The 22801-nt window shown below is 38.3% G+C and overlaps 2 protein-coding genes across 3 annotated transcripts; both read right to left on the bottom strand.

The window, feature by feature from the left end:
• Window positions 1-53: 53 nt before the first annotated feature.
• Window positions 54-3374, bottom strand: LOC100889291 (echinoidin). The gene is made up of 3 exons (XM_003730233.3): window positions 3061-3374; window positions 1524-1701; window positions 54-390 (listed from the first exon to the last, which is right to left on the bottom strand). Exons 1-3 carry the CDS (start codon window positions 3192-3194, stop codon window positions 166-168), a joined length of 537 nt encoding a protein of 178 aa, XP_003730281.1. The 5' UTR covers window positions 3195-3374; the 3' UTR covers window positions 54-165.
• A 2363-nt stretch (window positions 3375-5737) lies between these two features.
• LOC583115 lies at window positions 5738-18333 on the bottom strand. Of its 2 annotated transcripts, XM_783041.4 has the most exons (7): window positions 17213-18333; window positions 16636-16751; window positions 11020-11157; window positions 10008-10164; window positions 8762-8903; window positions 7936-8084; window positions 5738-7013 (listed from the first exon to the last, which is right to left on the bottom strand). In XM_783041.4, exons 1-7 carry the CDS (start codon window positions 18111-18113, stop codon window positions 6652-6654), a joined length of 1965 nt encoding a protein of 654 aa, XP_788134.3. In that variant the 5' UTR covers window positions 18114-18333; the 3' UTR covers window positions 5738-6651. The 2 variants fall into 2 exon arrangements, with proteins under 2 accessions (XP_788134.3, XP_030837773.1); XM_030981913.1 differs by lacking the exon at window positions 11020-11157.
• Between the last annotated feature and the right edge of the window lie 4468 nt (window positions 18334-22801).

The raw sequence follows: 22801 nt of genomic DNA, 5'->3' as shown, positions 1-22801 counted from the left end.
ACTACTAAACAATCTGTTGATAATCAAGTCATTTGTGTTTCCTTCTTCTTTCCTACGTTTCTCTATTTTGAATTATGACATTTTACGTTTAAGCTGAGATTCCAGCTTTTTTGAGCGGATAACCAGGGGGGGGGGGTGCCCCCTTCTTAGGCTCCCTGGCTACGCCTATGATGCTGGTAGTTTACAGACGAAATAATGATAATAATTTCGACAGTCTGCATCATTCCATTTGTGGTATAGTGGTATCTCTCCACAGTCCTCTCGTGAGCGCCAGTTGTCCGGTTGACCTGGTGACCACATGGTAAAGTCAAATGGCGTTCCATCTGACCACTGGAAGTGATCTTCAGCTGATGTATCATGCATTCCAAGCAACATAGCAATGCTACCAGACTGATGGATAGAGACGAGGGAGGGAGAGAGAGAGGGAGGGTGTGAAAGAGAAGAGAAGAGAAGTGAGAGAGAGAGAGAGAGAGAGAAAGCGAGAGAGAGAGAAAGCGAGAGAGAGAGAGAAGCGAGAGAGAGACAGAGAGTAAGAGAGAAGAGAGAGAGAGAAGAAAGAGAGAGAGAGAGAGAGAGAGAGCGATTTAAATATGAAATTTAACTATTAAAAACGGTATACATGTACGTGAAGAAATATATTACAAAAGACACGTAGAAGACCTCCGAATCTTATGTATTTTATATAGATTTAGTAAACCTGCAGATCTTCATATTAAAGGGAAATTCCACCCTGATACCAAGTTGATTCTAATAATAGAAGTAGAGAGCTGAGAGAAACAGTTCAGTGAAATTTTGAGCAAAAAACGATTAAGAAATAAGAAAGTTATTAATCTTTGAAGGTGCGATCAATCCAGCACAAATTGGCAACTATGTGACGTATCGTGCGAGCTCCCCTCCCATTTGCCCTGTACCCCCAAAATAAGATAAAAAATATCTATTTTCCCTACAGAAAATTGTCAGTCATACATTCACCCTAGATATAATTATCGCAAATATATTTGTATACGTGATACAAATCAATTCCGTCATAAATAATTAAGAATTTTTTTTTATGAAATGTTGTCTCTCTCATGTTTCTGCTTATATTAAACCAAATTAATATCAGGGTGGACTTTAAATTGAAAGCCCTATACTTGACCGTATTAAAAGAATTGATGAAATTGTCGATATGGATTTATCCGTTCATTATATTGTTGTATGACGTGAGGTGTATGGGACCTAAACAACATATTTCAGGGATGATATCGATGTCTAGTGCAGGACAATTACCCCAGAACGACTACCCATAGAACAGTTTTCTTCAACAAAAAAAATTTGCATTAGCTATGTTACCCTACCTGTGGGTCTTATACCTTTATCTTTAAACCTCGGTTATAGGTAATATATTTTTTTTCGAGTATGGATTTTAAGTTTGTTTATGTTTACAATAACAATTAATACAATTTTTAGGACAATTGGACACAAGCACAATCCAGAGGGTAATTGTCCGGATAAGCTCTATAACAGATATGCCATAAATGTACCTCCTTTTTTCGAGAAGTTGCGAAAAGAGTTACGACGAAGTTGTGTTCTGCTTCAGAATGGATGGAAACCAGATGACCCAAACTATCTATGACTGCTCCTCCACTGCCGAGAGAGGGCACGCTGTAAGTCTGACAGTGGTTCTCTGCATCCTGCCATGTAGTGTTGGAGGCGAAGAATCTATAAGTGGATCGAGAGGGAAGAGGGCAAAGGTAAATTAAAGTTGCACCGTACTTGGAAGGGGTGGAGCATGGAGGATTGTCCTCATTACGTTGATTCCTACACTTAGTACAATCTTAACATTAATCATGGACCTATACTCCTAGCTGTACATAAACCTAAACGTAACCTAAGAAGGCCCTCGCCCTAACCATATAATATAGGCCCAGGGGCGTACGCAGGGGGGGGGGGGGGGGGGGGGGGGGGGTTTCAAACCCCCCTTTGGTATTTTTATGTGTGTAAACCCTCCTAAAAAAACTAAACCCCCCTTTGTTTGTTTTGTTTTGTTTGTTTTTTAATTTAAAAAAAAAAAAAAGTTATACCCACGGCTAACGTAAAGTGACCTTACCCCCCCCCCCCCCAACGAATTTTTTTTTCTTCAAATTTTCAAATTCCGAGACCAAAAAAAAAAAGTGTCCGCTTACCCCCCCCCCCCCCCCCCCCCCCCCCCCCCCCCCCCCACTGAGCGACTTTTCGGTTGGCTGAGTCTTTGCGATTTTCTTTTGGACTACCAGAAGAAAAAAAAAGTGTCCGCTTACCCCCCCCCCCCCCCCCCCCCCCCCCCCCCCACTGAGCGACTTTTCGGCCGGGGCGCGATTTTCAAATTTTCGGGAGCAAAATATTTTGGGCCAGATTTTAAACCCCCCCCCTTGAAAAAATCCTGCGTACGCCCCTGTATAGGCCTACCTAAGTTTGGCGGAATAAAGCCCAGAGAAACCAAATCATACACACATCTAGGTAGGCATTACGTGTAGCCGCCGGGTTTAGCCTCCGAATACCCCATCAACATAACTTTCCCCATGCATGATTTCATCCCATCTATATAAATTTGCTTTAAAAATGTAGTACACATAGCTGATGTAATATGCTCTTTACAAAACAAATACACGTTCACCCGTCCCACACACAAAACAAGAAGGAGAAGAAGCAGAAGGAGAAGAAGATGAAGAAGAAAAAGAAGAAGAAAAAGAAGAAACAATCGCAAAACAATTTTAACGTCAAAGCTAAACAGAAATGAAAAACACAATATCCCCAAAAGCTCCTGCGACCATTGGTCAGCGGTAATTTTCCATAACTAACCGAATCGAACTTCTACATCACCAGACCCAACATTATACCTAACCCTAACCCTACTACCTAAAACCTAACCCGGCCTAAATCTCTACCGTATAAGTATTATATCCCCTTGCAAATGTCGGATCACCCCAACTATAAACATCAAAAAAAGTTTCTGACAAAGACAAGATGAAAATATAAAATAATGATAACTGTTTATTGAAAAGAAAAAAAAAAAAAAAAAAATTAATAATCCCATTTTACCTGTAACAATGCTGTCCGAAAGCAGTCCAGAATGTTGGACAGCAACAGCCAGCTCGTACCCCAGTAGGACAGGCAGTCATGACGATGGCCAAACAGATGAAAACCAGCGTGGTCTTTCGATAAAACTCCATCATACTACTTCTGCTTCTCTTGTCAGAACGTAGCCACTCAGTTTGTTATTATTGAGCAGCTTTGAGTCGACCGTTTTTCTTGGAATGTATTTGTCGTAAAGGTCTGTTTAATTATGGAAAGTTTCGCTGTGTCTGCATGGCGATATATATATATATATATCGCAGTGATCCGTCTGCCAAAGGAAGTTCCGCCTCTTTAGGAAGAACCCGGCCACAGAACGGTATGCATTGGATAGATTAAATAACTGTAATTGGATAGATTTTATAATTCTATACACTATGGAAAACTCCTTTCATTTCAATTAGGCTTCCTATATAAACAGGATGTTTTTATATATGCACTCATCTACAATGACTTCCGGAACAAAGGTCGCAAGCTACGGGAAATAAATAATCATAGTATATCAGTCCTAAATTGTAAAGGAAACTTGCATTAGATCTTTTCTACCTTAACGCTAGGTTGAAACAATAATGAATACAACAACAACAAAACAGGATAAAAGTGATGTAGGAAGATAGAAAGCTCAATTGTAATCTTTAATAAAACAACAGCAATAAAGAGACCTCTGCCAATGCATGGCAAACATTGAAGTGCAAAACGACTCTTACAACAATAATCTCCGAAAAGTAAGTTTTCATTTAAAAAACAATATTACGTGCCTTGCTAATTGAGACTCCTCTAAAATGTTTTTATATATTACGTGCGTTCATGACTGTGAAGTACTAAACGCTCCGTTGAAAACCACATCTTTTTTCGTTCTCTTCCTCTTTCCCCATTTCTCGATTTCAAATTATGATATTTAGCGAGATTTAATGAGATTCTCAATGATTCGTTTTCAATATCTGAGCATCATGTACACAATAGGCCTACATTATCATTAATTCAATCATTGTACAGTCACGTTAAAAACAGACACTTTCGTTCTTTATGCCCATGCATATTGTCTGCCATCATCTGAAGTCTCACTGAAGGTATTTTTGTTGAGTGTGCTAAAACGCAATTCTATGCGGCCTGTACTTCAAATCGTCGGGTCATCACGCCGGGTCGGGGACTCAGGGTCGCGTACAAACGACTTTTTGTATGCCCCTAATTTATTCACGAAATTCCTCTGTAGGGCCATGCATTATGGTTCAAGGCATGCCCACATAGAGGATTTTTCTTTTTTAATGTTTGGGGTCGGGGCAAAATGCAATGAATTATTGATAATTCATTGCATTTTCTTTGTTTTTTTTTTGTATTTGTGGGGGCGACGACGTACCCTAGCCCCCGCTGCGTACAGTCATGATTCAGTGACTAAGCAATGGCCTCGTAACTGTGAGCCCTCAGGATCAAAACCGTGTCGATGTGCTATATTAGAGCCCTTTTATGAGGCGTTAATCCTCATTACTGTCAGTTATGACTGAAGAGGACGTAGGTCCCCTAGTTGTTTAGCATAGTAGCATACACATGCTTTAGCAGTCACGCAAAAGAAACACTCACAAATAATTATTGAATACAATTTGAGAATGTAACCTATTATCTAGATCTATTAGAAATAAATCATTTTTTAAAATCCTTCCCTAAACTGGGGTAAAAATAATTATTCCACCATTATGACCAACAGTGTAGATCTTTTAGGAATAAATCATTGTCAAAATTACTCCATAAATTAAATAATTATTTCACCATCATGACCAACAGTGTAATAGCAAAATACAATATAAGAAATTAACTATTTCTCCATTTCTTTAAGTTTGACAAATGATAAGATTAAGAAATCACGTCAAATCACAACATAAACTTTGTAGTAGTTATAGCATGTAGAAGCAAAGATATGATAATGAGACAGTATTAGATTGAGAGATCACCCAATCACATTTGCGGTACATGGGTAACACACTAGAAAACAAATATGAAAGAAAGACAGTACCTCATTAACTGAGGATAATCATTACTAGTCCTTGTAATTAATCCACTTGGATGTGCCTTTTCCCTTTGACTGTGACTGGGTCACAATGCTAAAATTTTAATTACCACACATGTTCCGGCGGTCGATATTCTACAGTAACCCGGCGATTTTTAACTTCGACCCTCGACCAAACACGTATACATAACCCTTTAAAGGTACTATGTCCCATTTGCAGGCCAAAAAAAATGAAAAGGTTACATTCCAATTGCATTTGAAAGATAATACTAATTTAGAACTCCCCTTAAAAAAAGGGGGCTTGAAAATGTCTTAAAGTGGGAAAATAACGACTATTAGTTGCCAATTCGACTTAGGAGCTATAGAGAAAATAAGTAATAGTCTTCATTTTTAGACCATTGTACCGCATAATCGTACGTTTTATGCTGCGCAAAGATTCAATCAGTTTAATTTTGGCCATTACAAGAAGTAGGTTATTGATGTCGACAATTCCTTTACAGCTCATTTTATGTATGTTATTACCAAAGAAGAAAACAAAACCAGTCACTCACTCAATACTGACAATAGTGTCTGACAGTGAAGTCTAGCAAGTAAACGGGTTTCCTTGCATACTTTGAATATTAGGACACTACTAACGTTTACATTTCACAGAAAGGACATACATGACATATTCATAATTCCTGCAAAGTTCTAAAAAAATGAGGTTGGCTGCAAAAGGGACGTGGTGTCTTTAAAGCCAATAGCGATCACATCCCTGTGTCGTTGATTTCTGACCCCGAATTATCCACAAATGTTTTAAAGATGGATACATCCCATTGTGTGCACTTTAGAAGAATCACTGCCAAAGTGATGGCGGTGCTTCATTGGTACCTCTTGTTTGCTTCTAGAAGAAAATACTTCCACCTGCGTATCACAGAATGTGCCGCCAAGGCACTTATGATACTACTAATGATAATCAATGTTCTTCTACATGTATAACGCATTTGAAGACCGTAGGCCAACCTCCCACTCCCCGCCAATTTGCAATTTATACTCTATGAAAACATTTTTCAAAAAGATAGATATGCTGTGGTTTCTTTAAAATTTCGACGTTGTTATAGAGCGTAGCGATAATGGGAGCATTCCAAATGAATATGACATAACTTCCATGAACAGTATCAAGCATTCGCCCCGATGGATTTTACAGTTTGTGTACAAACATGTACATGTATTACATTTACCTAGCCATGCCCGAATTGTACTATACAAACTGCCTTATTGTTGCTGGAGTATATGTCGGAGCATTAATTAAAGTGATACTGAACGAATAATGAACGTTCTGCCCTAGCATAATGTTCATTGCATATACCCAACAACCACTTCGCAGAGGACACGATGCGAGAACCAACTGGCTGCTAGGGAAGCAGGGAATTACGGGACCATAATTATACTGCTACAGCTGATCTGAAAAAGCGCTAGATTTTTTTTTTTTTTTTTTTTTTTTTTTTTACAATAGCGCTTCTAGTACTGTATTGCTTTAATGAAGAAGCTGGCACGTGAGGATAATCTGCACTTATTTAAGTATTAAATTCAGCTAGTAGAAGTGTGAGACATTTTGTAATCTCGACGGACAAAACATGCCATTTTACACCATAAACACTCTTATCCACCTTGTCTGGGTGATAATGGCTGATGGCACGAATCAGTAGCTTCCTCTTTGAAACCTTCGACGACGACGACGACGACGACGACGATGCCTTAGGTATCTTCGACTCATCAATCCATTTAGGAGGCCACTGCTTGTATACTCGTTCGACGAACTCGTCAACGGGTAACTCTCTGAGACTTTCCAATTTCTTTAGAACGCCTTTTAGTTGTTCCTTTGCAGTCTCTTTCTCCTTAGCTTCCCTTTTTTCTTGTTCTCGACGCGCCTGTTCATCTGCGATTAGTAAACAAAATGAAAAGGGGGTATACTTGCACCCATAACTTCCTCTTTATGATAAGAATCATTATAACATAATTATTACAATAATAATAATAATAACAATTGTAATAATAACAACGATAACAACAATACTAATGCCAAAACGTACCATTTCGCTTACAAAGTTACAATATCATAGAATCTCAAAGAGAAACATAAAAAACATAGACTCATGAAATGGGTACATCACAATATACGACAGAGGGAATAGGTTTTCTTTTTATAAATACATCAAGGAAATACCAACAATACAGACCGCCCCCTACCCTTTCCCTTGAAAATTTCATTCCCCTCAACTCTTGATTTGTCGTTCATTTTCTGGAGTGTTCCATCCAGCGGAATATTGATGGGTAGGGGGCACTGGCCTTACCTCGTGAAAGAAAGGGGAGTGTCATGGGGCGGGGGTGGGGGACGAATGTCAATCACATTTATTCTTACATCTTTTGAGTCTCCCTCTCCTTCTCATTTTGGGTTGTTTCCTCTCTCTCTCTCTCTCTCTTTCTCTCTCTCACTTTCCCTCTCTCCCTGTCTTTCATTTTTTCTATCCCTCTCTCCATCTTGCTCTCTTTCTCTCCCATCCCTCTCTCTCTTTCCCACTCTGTCTGTCTGTCTCTCTCTCTCTCTTTCCCTCTTCCCCCTCTCTCTCTCCATGTCTCTCGCTCTCTCTTTTTCTCTCTTCCCCCTCACTTTGCATCATTCGATTTAGGTAGGTGACACTTCGTGCCCCTGCTTTGCACTTATTTTTGTATAATTATTATTATTACTGGGTCCCAACTTTCCTAGTAAAATTATGTTAAATGAAATAGTTACAGTGATTAATGTAGACGTCTCTAACTAAATGTTCACATAGAGAGAGCGTAATGAGCTAACGTATTACCTTTGGCCTTCGATAAACATTTCTGGACGACATCTTTTTGGTACTGGACGTCTTTCTCCAGGTCAGTGACGTTTACTTTGAAGCTTGAAACCGCACCTGTACATCTTTTCTTTGCTTCATTCAGGGTTGTACTACATTCATCCATGTATCTAGAGATACAATATCAACAAATACTAAATGAATGCAAAGCAAAACTTTTCTTTATACGCGGGAAGTCTGAAGAGCCTTTCTAAAAGTTAACCTCAAGCAATTTCTGTAGCAATATTGTGTGCTATTTATAGACCAGGGCCCTTTTGCAGCCAACATCCAAAACTGTAGAACTTCGCAGGAATTATGTATATGTCATGTATGTGAGAAATGTAAACATAAGCAGTGGCCTATTATTCAAATTATGCAAGGAAACCCGTTTACCTTCTAGACTTCACTCTCAGACACTATTGAGTGACTGACAACTTTTTTTCTTTGGTAAAAACAAACATAAAATGAGCTGTACATGAGCTAACAGGTACATGAGCTTTTGTCTACATCAATAACTCACTACTTGTAATGGCCAAAATTAAACTGATTGAATCTTTGTGCAGCACAGAACGTATGACCATTCGGTAAAAGGGTCTGGAAATAAGACTATTACTTAGGTGATTGCAATCATTTAAGTCGATTCGACAACTAATGGTCGTTATTTTCTCACTAAAAGCGACTTTCAAGTCCTTTTGTTTTGAGGGAAGTTCTAAATGAGTGTTGTCTTTCAAATGCCGTTGGAATTCAACATTTTATTCTAGTTTGGCCTGCAAATGGGAAAATGATACCTTTAACACATATAACGTACTCTTGGCAGCTCTTGTATTCTTGGTGCTGCAGAGCATCTTTTCCTTTTCTGAAATACATATTTGCGATGCGAAGATAGCAGCTGACCTTAGCGTCACATTCAGGCATGTAACCTACGTACTCCTTGAGGGCAACTACCCGATCTGGAGGAGTCAAAAGCAAATAAACAAAGACATGTAGGAGTCGATTAAGACTACAACCCACGAGACCGACAATGTTGTTCGGTCTCACAAGCCTTTCGAAAGGTTATCTGAATGTTTATGAAACCCACAGCCAATGGCATGAGACTGACATGTCGGCCTCGCGGGCTGTCTAACAACTTTTCTGAAGGTGCATGAGACCGATAGTTGTCGCTCTTGAGGACCGCCAGTCCCGTGAGCCGTCTGTTATCGGGAGGCCCCTGTTGATGTAATTAGGTCATATCCATATGCATTTGTCGTGATAAAGTGAGTGGATCTTGACTCTCAATCTAAGGGTTCATTGGTCGCACCCCAGTCCGACTCACACTGTGAAATACATGGTTCGCGACTCGATCGAGTCCCACCGTGGCACCAACGTCCTTTGTCAAGAAATTAATCTACATTTGCCACTCTCCGCTTAGGTGGAAAAGGGTACTGCAATTGCTGGGGTAAAAATAATCGCAGGGCCCGCATTAAAAACTGATTAGGCTATCCTGGCTAAATAAGACCAAATTAATTTGGTTGTTATTATCATGATTATTCTCATAGGCGCCGGAGGTGGGAGGTGGGAGGGGGGGGGGGGTAGGGGGAACAAAACTGATTTTCGCCCCCCCCCCCCCCTCCTCCTTCCAAAAAAGAGGTAAGGGAGTAAAAATGGTTTGTACTCTTTAACCAAAAGGAAAATTAAAAAAAATAAAATCTGCATTGAATCACAAATTATATTCCATTCAAAGAAAAGAAGTGTAAACAGGAATTTAATTTAAATAACTCACGAGTTTCATGAGGCTCAGCCCCCTGGACCCCACACTAATTAGTGACCTGCCAGTGTCACAATTAAGTTATCTAACTATGCTTATCTGACCGTAATCTTTTTTTGGTGCTCATTACGCCACTGCCACTGAAATATGAGCCCCCCTGGAATGTTCGCCCCATCCCCCAATCCCAAAACTGCTACCGGCGCGCCTGATTATGATTCTTATCATTAGTCATCATAATTAAGACATTTATTATCATTCTACTATTGACAGTTATCTTTATCGACAAGACTTTTATAAAAAAAACGAGTACCTTCGTCATTTCTTGGGGCAATCCATGTTCTGATGTCATCTAGACATTCCTTGATAGACTTCTCAAGATGTTTACCCCATTCTTCGACCATGCAGTTCCTTTTCGTGTAAGCGGTACCGAAGTGCTGCAGAGCCGCTTTAAAGTGCGCATGTATCACCTGTAGCGTAAAATAGGCATGCATTGTGTATATAAAAAGCATGCCAAATATTTAACTTTATATCTTAATAACAATAACAAAACCCTACTCTTTCCATCTTGAATCCATAATGTAGGTTTTGAGTATCTAAATTTCATTTCGTTCATAATATCTTAATTATTGTTTCTCATTTGATTGTTTTGAATTGCATGTTTCTTTTTTTTTGTAATAAAATAGCGCTCTGATCAGTTTTTCTGTAATAGCGCTCAATAAGAATCAATTATTATTATTATGATTAAACACGATTGAAATCTAGTTAATAGTAACTAAACTTACTTCTGTCTAGTGATATCCTATTCATATTTTTTCTGCCACGGATGACTGATGAGCAAAATAGTTCTTTAATGCCTCAGTCACACCTTTGTGTATGCATGGCTGTTTAAAAATGTATTCCTATTTCTTGATATAAAAAATTACCATTGCTTTACATCAGAAAATCATTTCCTGATATTAAGAATTCATTTCTTGATATCAAGAAATAAGAATAAATGTTAAAGGCACACTGCCATACTTGTAGCTACTTGCTCCCTCTATATAGAAAACTTCCCCAATCGGTGCCTGTTGGTCCCCCATGATCCTCTTTTTCTTATGTTAAATGAGAGCTGAGTTAATGAGATAGCCACCTGTCACAGTGACCTCGACGGCTCGCTGTGTGGTCTAATCCCTTCTTTCCCAGTAGTGGTGACGGTCTTTAAAAGGCTAGCCATAAATACGCATCAATACGCAAGCCAAATACGCAAAGGTGTGACTGAGGCATTAGGTCAGTGTAGGCTGATCGGGGACTGAACCAAACAATTGAAGGACACATCTACAAACCTTTCGCTCATCAGAACATGCATTCATCTTCAGTTTAGCTAGCTTCCAAGAAACAGTTCCAATGTTCTTTGCCGCTGAAACATATTCACCATACGTTTGAGAACTGGCGTAAGCTTTCTTGTAACACTCCAGAGCACTCTAACAAAAATAGAAACATAGATTTATGGTCTTCCAGTCAGCCAACAATTACCTAGGGAAATAAATTACACACAGTACACATAGATACAGTTACAGCAACTGAACGCACTATTATACCACATCAGAGGCGGCCCTCGGGGGGGGGGGGGGGAGGAGGAGGGGCACAGTGCCACCTCCACTTTTCCAAGTACCCCTTTAACTTTGTGAGAAGTGACCATTTTACCTTCGAACCTAGTGCCTCGAGAGAAGCCTAGCCCAGCTACCTACTGGTTGTGTCAGGAGCAGCTATAGTACATGGCCTATGGTAGTCTTATAGTGCAGACTCTCTTTTACGACTGACCAAGGTTTGTGCCTGCAAACTAGGTCGAACCCCCCTCAATTTTTGTTTTATTTTGTGTTAAAGGGTGACCCCAAAAAGGTGACCTTACCCCCACCCCCCCCCCCCCCCCCCAACTGAACGAAATATCGGTCGGCCAAATTTTCGGGACAAAAAAAAAGGTGCAATAAGCCGTTTTAACGATTATTCTTATTTCCTGATATCAAGAAAATCAAAAAAACAAAGAAAATGCAATAATTTTTCAATAATTCATTGCATTTTCCTCAAGTCCCTAACAGGAAAAATTCCTCTGTAGGGCCATGCATTATGGTTTAAGGCATGCCAAAATAGAAGATTAGTTTATGTTGGAGGTCGGGGCAAAATGCAATTGATTATTGAAAAATCATTGCATTTTGTTTTTTTTTTTTTGTTTTTGTGGGGGCGTCGACGTACCCTAGCGCCCGCTGCGTACAGTCATGAGTCATTGGCTAAGCAACGGCCTCGTTACTGTGAGCCCCCAGGATCAAAACCGCGTCGATGTGCTATATTAGTGCCCTTTTATGTGGTATTAATCCCTATTACTGTCAGTTATGACTTTAGGTCCCCTTGTTGATTAATATTGCTTTAGCAGTCACGCAAAACAAACACTCCCCAATTGTCATTCAATAAAATCTGAGAATGTATACTATTATCTAGATCTATTAGGAAAAAAATTTTCAAAATCTTCAATAAATTGGGGTAAAAATAATTATTCCACCGTTATGACTAACAGTGTACATCTGTCTGTGTACAGTGCTTGTACCTTTACCAAGACTGGGTCAATATAATTTTGATGATTCCAGAACCTTGCAGGAAAAAACGAATACATATGATAGAAGATCAACCATTTTTGATCGATTCCACAACGTTTCTTTCACAATGCAATCGCATGACCTAAACTGGTCTATACCTTTAAATAACTTGATCAATAACTAAATTTATAACATGTATCTAAATTACCTTTGTGCGACTATGATTTACTAAGAATGGTATCGTATACTACAATATTTCATCATGTGATATATCGAAAACAATAAAATGATGCTGAAACCGAAACCTGTTTCCCGCTCAGAAGAAGGAAACAATTTTTTCTACTTTCATGCCAACAAATTACAATTGGTACTTGAAGTCGTATGGCATGAGTTTCTGAGGGGGGGGGGGGGGAATTCCCTCTCATTCCCAACATTACCAATCAACATAATTTTACTTATTTGTTTTGTGAGAAATCATTGAAAGAAATACCAGGGAAGTTATGATATGAAATAAACCATTTCATGTAGGCGTGTTCACATGTGACCCCTTAAATAAAGGTCTATGGATTTGTTATAGTAACTCTTTATGTTATTTAAATTAAGTTGTTAATGTTTAAGCGCATTTCATTCAAAGTAGTTTTTTGTAGTGGTATTTTTTATTAATTGTGTTAACAAATACTAAATTTTTAAAGACATAACAATCTGATGGGATTATTTCATTTCATATGCTATGCCCTACATATAGTTGTGGATATGATTAGTTGTAGTCGTTAGTCAGGTGAATCCGTTAAATGTTAACATCACTTTTTTGTTGTTGAGTGATTGATTTTGTTTATTCGACAATTGTTTGCACAATAAAGAATATAGTTGACAAAGTAAGATCAAATTATGAAATGAAACAGGAACCTACTGGAAAGCATAGCTTGTTTTTGTAGGTTCCCAAGAATAAATGTAATATGAACATTATTATCATAAATCATTTTAAAGTGTCTTAATAATCACAGTAAAGTAGATATAATATAATAACATATTTCGGTAAACCATTTTAAAGTACCTAAATAATCATACAAAAATACAAGAAGAAAAGAATGACAAAACGGGACACAAAGGACAGGAAATTACATAAAAAGATAAGACAAGACATGACAACACAAGTCATAACACGACAAGATAAACGAGACGGGATAAAACAAGACAAAAACAAAGCTGCACACAACAGAAGTTAGAAGAAGAGGGAGAGAGGGAGAGAGAGGGAGAGAGAAAGAGGGAGAGAGAGAGAGAGAGAGAAACAGGGGAGATGTGAGAAGTTTAACCTTCAGGAGACATATATTTTTGGATTAAATTCTTTTTGAACAATCTACTATGTAGGTTTATTTCTAACTGGATCTGAAAGAGAGTTCCGAAGTTTTGGACCTGAAAATACAAATGATTTATTCGAGAGCAAAGTTCTTGTTTTTGGTAAATGAAAAAGCTCGGCAGACCGAGTAGGATAATGATGAATATTGACATTCTTTGAAAACATTGAATAAAAAACATTTGGCAGTTCATTTCTTTTGAAATTATACATGAATATTCCCAGATTATAATTGTATAAATCTGTTATCTTTAGGATACTATGTGTGTGAAAAAATGCATCCATGCGCGCTCGAAAATCAGAATGACATATAATACGCAGCGCTTTGTTCTGGAGTAATAAAATTCTATTTAAAAGATATTCAACACAATAATTGCCCCAGGCTATAATACCGTAGTTTAAGTGTGGGAGGATTAACGTTGAATACAGGTTTAATAATATACGAGTTGGATAGTAAAATTTGACCTTGTTTATAATGCCAATATTTCTTGAAATACCTTTACAAATATTATCTACATGTTCCTTCAAGGAAAGCTTTTCATCTATCGTTATTTCCAGAAATTTAGTATTTAAAACTCTTTGAGTAATGGCACAATCAAAAACAACATTGCCTGGAAGTTCATTTATTATGTTACTGAAGAGCATGTAGTTCGTCTTTTGCAGATTGAGAGATGATTTATTGGCTTTGATCCATTCTGAAACACATTTTAATTCCTGGTTGATGGTGGAAAGCAAAATATGTGGGTCCTTATGGGAAAAGAAAAGATTTGAGTCGTCAGCAAAAAGAATAAAAGATAAAACCTCCGAAGACTTACAGAAATCATTGATATAAATAAGAAAAAGAAGCGGGCCCAAAATAGAACCTTGTGGGACACAACTTACACCTTTCGTATTAGACAAGGCATTAGCAATAGAAACACACTGCTGCCTATTGTAAAGGTAGTTTCTGAACCACTCCAAGGCTATTCCTCTAACTCCATAATAACTGAGTTTGTAAAAAAGTATATCATGATTAATTGTATCGAAAGCCTTGGAGAAGTCCAGGAACACCCCAACAGTATGTTCATATTTATCGATCCCACTAGCAATCTTATTAATCATAGTCAACAACGCATGAGTAGTGCTGTGTTTTGCACGAAACCCGAACTGCAACTGGTATAATAATTCATGTGTTTCCAGGAACTTACATGTACGTGTAAAAACTATTTTTTCCAAAACTTTAGATAAACAAGTTAGAAGCGATATAGGTCGGTAATTTCCTACAACCATATTGTCAGTCTGTCATTGTTCTCCATACTTTGTTGGAAATTATTTTGTTGACTCTAGTTACTTTTGGATTTTTAAAAATTTAATTGAAAGACATTTGTGTCTTTGTTTGCCGCAAGCGAAGTTAAAATTTGAAGTTCTGGACGAGTGAATCCGCTTAATGTTATCACCAGTTCTATTAGTTTCCATCCTTCGTCCACAAAAAAAAAGAAAGAAAAAAAAAAAAAAAAAAAGAATCGGCTCTAGTTCATTTAAATTATATATTTTTTATGTTTTAAAAAACATATTGTTTTTCAGTTTTCATTGTTTTCCTAACAGGGCGTACGTACCCTGCCAAACGAAAAAACCAGTCCCAGGATAGAGCAGTTTCGCCCTTTTGAAAACGGTGTGCCTGACCCCAGTGAGAATGGAATATTAGAATGGATAGACATTACGTATGCATTGATACATGAACAAGCATGGTCTTCCTCTTCATGAAACGACGGCTCTAGAAATGTGAGAACAAAAATAAGGCGAACACTCCCCGCTCTTCCCTACTGCTAGTTAATGTTAGACATTAAGTTGGTTAAAATATCATTTCATAAAAGATTATCACGAAATAAAGAAAATCAAGCAAACACTTAAAGATACAAAATTCTTCCTTTTCACGCAATAATACAGTGCCAGGCAGGTTTAGTTGTTTCGAGATGTTACCAAAAGGTAATCGATGCTTACTTTTCAAACACTTGCCTCTCTGACTACAGGCCTACCCTGTATTTTAAAATAATGATTACAATAGTCAGTCGGAAATACAATGTCATTATTGAGTACATGATGATAAAATCAGCATGGCTCATGTACAGCGAAACGTATTGAACCTATGTTATATTTTTGTGATAGTAATACATGTATGTACAGTGCCATGAGCGTCAGAGCCTGGCGGATACCGGCGCTATATAAATATCCATATTATTATTATTATTATTATCATATCTAAAAATGGCAAAAATGTTTTTGTTTTTGTTTGAATTAAATCGCTCCGTCGCTCTTTTTTGGCTATTGCAACCTACCTTGACTGAGAGAGCAAAATACATAGTGAGCACATTTTGTTTCGGCCCTCGAAAATGTGACAATTTGCACCCCCCCCCCCTTCAGCACCAGGAAGGGGGGGGGGGGGGTGGGGGGGGGGGCATCCCCCCAAAAAGGTAAAAATCACGTGTTTTTACACGTTTTTTTCCCCCTGGATCCGCCACTGGTGTATGGACACAGAACAGTACATGTACATTGTGACGAAATGCACAATGGGGCAAAATAAAAAAAAAAAAAAAAAAAAAAAAATATTAACATCATTATTTTTCTCCATGAACATTATTTCGGGGGTCCGGGGAATCCATCCATCCAGCAATTTCCAGGCTCCCTCAATCGAGGGGGTTGGAAATTCCCTTTCGTCTCTAAAGGACAACATAGCCTATGCCACGGCGGGGTTTTTTTTTGTCTTCCTTTTTTTTTACTTTAAATAATGGTCCTACTTTAATTCACTTATCCAAGTGTGATTTTTTTTTAAAAGTGAAATTCTGTACGCTGAAGTACAGTTTCAAACAACCCCGCGGCATATGTAAAATGGCCCATATAAGGGGGGTGCAGATTTTGTTCACCTTTTTCTTTTTAAACCAAATATGAGAGCTTGTTGTCATGTTTTTTTTTGCCTCCCCAACCCCCTCTATGGTCTGAGCTTTTCCTGTTCAGTGAATTTAGTAATATTGGTACGTTACCTTGAAGCGAACTAATTTGGCCATGTCGCTTCCCTGATCACAAGCTAACTTGAAAAAAGTGTTACCCTTTTCTCTTGACATTTTCGATGTGTCCTGGTTTGATGTCTGATCGGGACCTAGACAAACAGAAAATATTGCGATACTCAGAGAGATGATACAAACAAGAACAATACCTTAACAGTAAAGAATATCAAACGACACTATAATACACCGCTTGAAAACAGAATGGATGGCCAATAAGAAGGAAAAAGAAACACAAAATTATGTGAACAAATACGTGAAAATTAGTAAGGACAAGCGGAGTGGAAAATACATGAAAATTATTTAATTAAAATAAACAGTAGTCCTTCATACCCCCTTCTCTCAATAGCACCCCTCCCCCGCCCTCCTTCGTGCCCAGAAATTCCACAAACTTTGTGAACTGTTACATACATGCATGTTTGGGTTTGGTCAATTTTGATTTTTTTTTTTTTTTTTTTTTAATTTGCAATAAATTTGAACTAGTGTTAAGGCGCATTTGTAGCTGATGTGAACTAACTTAATATCTTAATTTACAGATCGTGTTAAAGTCTCTTACCATGACGTGGTTGATCATGCGCCGTATGTCCTCCGGGAGACTTCTGTGTGTGTGGTGCTTGTGCAGGATTGCTGCCATCTTTGGCGCCATGGGACCCCGAGGTTCGACCAAAGTGCGTTTCATTCCACTCATTGTCTTCTACAACTGGACTGACAAAATTGATGCATTTTGCGAAGTATCCCTTGGGTCCTACGTACAAATTGAATACCACTTGATCTTGAACTGCAACTGGCTTGAACGATACTTCAGAGATATGAAAGAATACTTTGCTGTAGGTTTCATCCACCTTTATAAACCCGAATCGACGTCTGTTTAGATATCGCGTCACAACGCCAGTTGCACAGCAAACCAGGAGCGTCTCCTTGTTCACAGCTTCATCAGGTTCAGAGTCAGAATCTTCACTATCCAAATTCAGAAACCCAATAGATTCTGCATAGTACCCTTTAGGTCCTACAAACAAATCAAACCTCACCTCATCTCCGACCTCAATGTATTTCTCTGGAACAGCTGAAATATGAAAGAACACTTTGTTGTAAGTGTCATTCACTCGGATAAAGCCAAAACGACGTTTGTCATTGTACTGCTTCACTACTCCGGTAACTTCTTCATGAATAGGTCCCTTTTCAGACTCAGACTCGGACTCGACTGACTCATCATCTTCATCCGGAAGTAAAAGCTCGACAGATTTTGCAAAGAGTCCCTTTGGTCCTTTATACAGTTCAAATATCACCTCATCGCCAACTTGAACGGACGGGTCAGAGATATCTGAGATACGGAAAAACACTTTGAAATTGCCAAAATCGGTGTCAACATTTATAAAGCCAAAACCACCTCTAGCTTTCTTTCTCAACTTCACTACTACTCCAGTTAAATTGCTCCAAACGTGTTTACCCTGCGACATGATAATTTATTCGATCGTGAAACCACCTTGATAATAACTATCTTTGTCACGACAACGCTGATAAATCTATACATACCCTACACCATTAAAGAGAAATATAGCCAATATACTTCAAGCAACGAATGGTATTATGTCGATTATGAAGAGAATATCGTCGATCTTATGTCGCGAATCGTCATATTGTCATATATGACCTGCATGTAAGCAATGAATTATAAACTCGTCAAGCTGCTGTAATCATTACATGCATGTATGTGCAACACAGCACGCACTTAATCAGATACAGCACTAACATGTAGCTAAAAATAGCACCTGTAGAATCCCGGGTGCGCATATTTTTTTTACACAACTGTTTAGCCACTTCAGTAAAATATGCTGTACAAACGACTAGAGATAGAGTCTAGCATTACCCTTAGCAGTTTTGTTGGATTGCTGGAATTGTACAACATATATACTCATTATTTGTTTCGGGTTATATCTATCCTCTCTGCTCTTTCATTATGTATTTTTGTGTTCTCCTTCAATCTATCCTCTTCTCTTTTGTCATGTATATCTTTTTTTATTATCTTCAATCTATCCTTTTTCTCCTTCGTTAATTTTCTTTGTTTTTTCTTCAATCTATCCCCCAGTTCTCATTCGTTATGTATTTCTTTTGTTCTCTTTTATTCTAACCTCTTCTCTTTTGTTTTATGTATTTCTTTGTTTCTCCTTCAATCTATCCTTTTTACCTTCGTCATGCATCTATTTCTTTGTTTTAATATGATAGATTCCCTTTCTCCTTCTTTATGTATTTCTCTGTTTTTCCTAAGTGTAGATCTATGATCCTCTTAGCTCTTCAATTATGTATTTCTATGTTCTTCCTTTGACTTATCCTCTTCTCTTTCCTTATGTATTTCATTGTTTTTCCTTCTCCATATCCTCTCCACTATCCTTGTTTTCCCCTTTCTGTCATCTTCCCTTCCCTGGGTGTACGTGCTTGCACACAGTGCGCTGACGACCTAGACTCTTTCACCAGAGCACTTCTAGGAATTTTTTCCCGAAAATGGCTAAACAGTTGTGTAAAAAAAATATGCGCATCCCGCGCAGAATCATCGTAAGTGTTATTGTTTTCGGATTGCGCAAGATTTGTTGGGGGTTCCCACGTTTGGATTCCTACAAACCTTTTGTATGGAGCGCAAAGTGTACGACCTCATGTACGACTTCTGGCTATTAAAAACAAAAGTAAGATCTATAAAATCCACATCTGTTGACGTGATTGCTTGTTGTTGTTGTTGTTGTCTTGGGCAGAAATAGAGAGAGGGGGAGAGAAGAAATACAGAGAGGGGAAGAGAGAGAGAGAGAGAGAGAGGGGGGGGGGGGGGAGAAAACTTGAAATAATTTCATTCATAAAGAAATCGCCAGTGGGTATTTCCAATGTTCTAAAAATAGACATCACAGGCATCGACACATAGAGTGCTATGCCAAAAAAGTCATACAGTGCAATCGTAATTGGCATTAAGTACAAAGTTAAAGTCCGCCGAAAGATGACTCATCGAAATTGAAAATGAATTTGAGATTCTATTTCATTCTCATTATAGGTATAATATGGTAGACAAAGAGATCAGTGCAGCAAATAATTGAGAAAATAGAAAGAGGCGTAAAACTCGGAAAGGTGTTCGGTATGCACAGGCTTTGAAATGTTCCACTTGATGAATGCAACGCTTCGATCCCTCTCCCTTTTTCCTTTCTTACTTTCTCTCTCTCTCTCTCTCTCTCTCTGCCTGTCTCGCGCTCGCTCGCTATGAAAAGTCCCTTCTTAATTGAAGTTTACAACGACTACACAGCCACTTTCTCTCTCTCCCTCTCTCTCCCTCTGCTTCTTCCTGTTTTTGTTATCCCTTTCTTTCGTGTTACTTTAAGATTGACCAAAAAAAAAAAAAAATTGTCATTAATTTCAGGAATAGCAAACCCTGCTGCGTTTTGTTTGTTTGTTTTTCGGCGATTTGCAGCGATTATCTGAACGAGTCTTTATTCTCGACGTTGGTGGCGGTTTGATAGAGCACAATGAATGACGCAATACTATAAATAAGACGAACATAATAACAAATTACCCTTATTGACAGTTGATTTGAGGGGAGGGGGGCATTCCTTTGGGTACAAGCAAATATTCACAACAATACTGATTAAGAGAAAAGTGTTTTTAAAGATACAAAGCTCAATTTTAATCTTTAATAAAACAACAACGATAAGACCTCAGCCAAAGCATGGCAAACACTGGAAGCGCAAAACGACATTAACAATAATCACTAAAAAGTAAGTTTTTACTTTAAAGAAACACGTGCCTTACTATAGTACTCTTGTGAACTTTTGTTTATATGTACGTGTACTACGACTGTTCATTACTAAATGCTTCGTTGATAATAACATCATCTTTTGGTTTCTTCTCGTTTCTCCTGCTTCTTCATTTTGAATTATATTAAATTTCAGTTTAAACTGAGAGTCTCATTATTAATGATTCCGTTTCAATATAATTAGCATGTACAAGATATGCCTACATATACATTCAATCATTGTACAGTCACGTTGTATACAAACATTTTCGTTCTTTATGCACATGCGTGTTGTATGGCATCATCTCAAATCTCACAGAAAGTATTTTTGTACAGTGTGCCAAAACGCAGTTTTGTACGGCCTACTTCGAAACATCGGGTCATCACGTCGGGTCGGGGGTCGCGTTATCTCATCTACAAAATGGCCGGGTCAAATTTTCCAGACACTTTGTGAAGCCCCTGCGGCAAATCTACGAAAGGTCACGTCCTTAAAGTTGATATTCTAAGACAATCCCAAATATTGAGATAATTACATCAATAGAAAGCTTTTAACCCCCAGAATAACACTAAATGGTGTCCAACTGACCGAAAACAAGTTTAGAATGGTGAATTTATGCGAGTAAACTCTACCAAACTATCTACTCTGAAACCCGGAAGTGCATGCAGAGTCGGGCCTCTATCCGTGACGTCACGAACGGGACTCATGGGCTCAGTGAGAGTGAATGGCAGTGATATCCCTACGTAAATGCTATCCTGTCAGAGCTTATATTTGTTGCCGTTAAGGAGTATATTTGATGGATTTTCTGTTTTCATTTGAATGAAGAATAACGAAGCAACATTTTCCAGTCGCTAATTTCTTTTTATATATATATCCTCATATTCACCTATTTGGTAGAGATTTAAGACGACTTTACTGCTTGGGAAACAAGGTTAAATCATGCACGTATGAATAGGCGAATGCATTTTCTTGTCATCAGATAAGGTACTGGAGCAGTTTTGTAAAACGAATACGCCTAGAACTTTGATAATACTTATCATAGATGTGTGTGACTGCCTCAAAAAAGGATACGGTACTAGTAAAACATTTTATGTTGTAAAATATCAAACTTGAACAAGATCATGCAAGCGCGCTTCCTTTAATTATACAATTTTGACAACATCTATTGATCGAACGATATTCACCCGCGAGTAATGCGGCTCTTGCATGAACGTTCGTGAAGCGAGCAGAATCGGGAGGTAAGACCAGGCATCTGCTCTAGGCGCTGCTTGCTTGTGATGGAACGTACGTGCGCTAGTTATATGTTTATCGGCAATTGTAAGAGAATGAAAGCGACGTTACCAGCTAAGAAAAACAACTAACAAAGACTTGCTCCTGGCTACCGGTGTCAGAATTGGTAGATGAAGGATCTTCAGGGCTAAGGAAGGCGAAAGACATGGGAAAAAGGAAGAATAACCATCGGGAGATCGCTGTATCGTAATGAACTGTGCATGGGTCCACTTACCAGACAGCTACTGTTTACTCCGTGCCTTGGCCGATTTCAACTAATAGCACATCGTTGGCATGTATATGTCATCATTTTTAAAAGGGGAATTGATATTAATACTATGAAATATTAGGGGAAGGGTAAAGAATTGTACGTAGAATTATGATTTATTAGACTTTTCAGCCTTTGAAACAAAAATAAGCCGAAAATCGTATCACTCTGCACATGCTTTCTATGGAACATCCGGGTACGTGAATATACTCTTTCCCGGACGTGATGTCATAATAGTAGACCAGCGCCGTGACTGATTTTCTATGCAAAGAGAGGCGGATATTTTCGACATTTCAAATAAGGATTTCGAGTAGCCAGAATTTTGTGTGTGATATACTATGTAATTGAAAAACTTATAAATAACATATGCTTGCCGTAGGTACCAAATTAAGGGACAATAATTTGCTTAGAATATAAGCTTTAACGGGCATCTTCTCATGATCGTCCGTTTCCGTTTCACGAAACGTCGTGTAATGCGACCTGCCGACCGAACGCGATGATCCGATGATTCGAAGTAAGCCATTATGTACAATATCATCAGTGATTGCTCCTTAAAGCTTATCTGTACTAGTTTATAGGGGGATGAGACTACCCTGCAAGGTCACTGGACAGGTGGTTATCTCATCAACTCAGCTCTCAATTAACATAAGAAAAAGAGCAAATGGTCACCGATTAGGCATTGTTTTCCATATAGAGGGAGCAAGTAGTTACAAGTAGGACAGTGTGGCTTTAAAGGTGCACCGTTTGTAGCAAGTTGAGTTGAGTACATTTAGACAATGTAAAGAAACGGTTATATCAAGTTTAGGAAGATAATGGACTAATGAGAAGAAAGCTATGGTTGTGT

Source organism: Strongylocentrotus purpuratus, unplaced genomic scaffold, assembly GCF_000002235.5.
Source record: "Strongylocentrotus purpuratus isolate Spur 01 unplaced genomic scaffold, Spur_5.0 spur5_scaffold_12, whole genome shotgun sequence".
NCBI lineage: Eukaryota > Metazoa > Echinodermata > Echinoidea > Camarodonta > Strongylocentrotidae > Strongylocentrotus > Strongylocentrotus purpuratus.
Note: the sequence above shows the minus strand (reverse complement) of the source record. Positions and strands in the feature narration are given on the sequence as shown.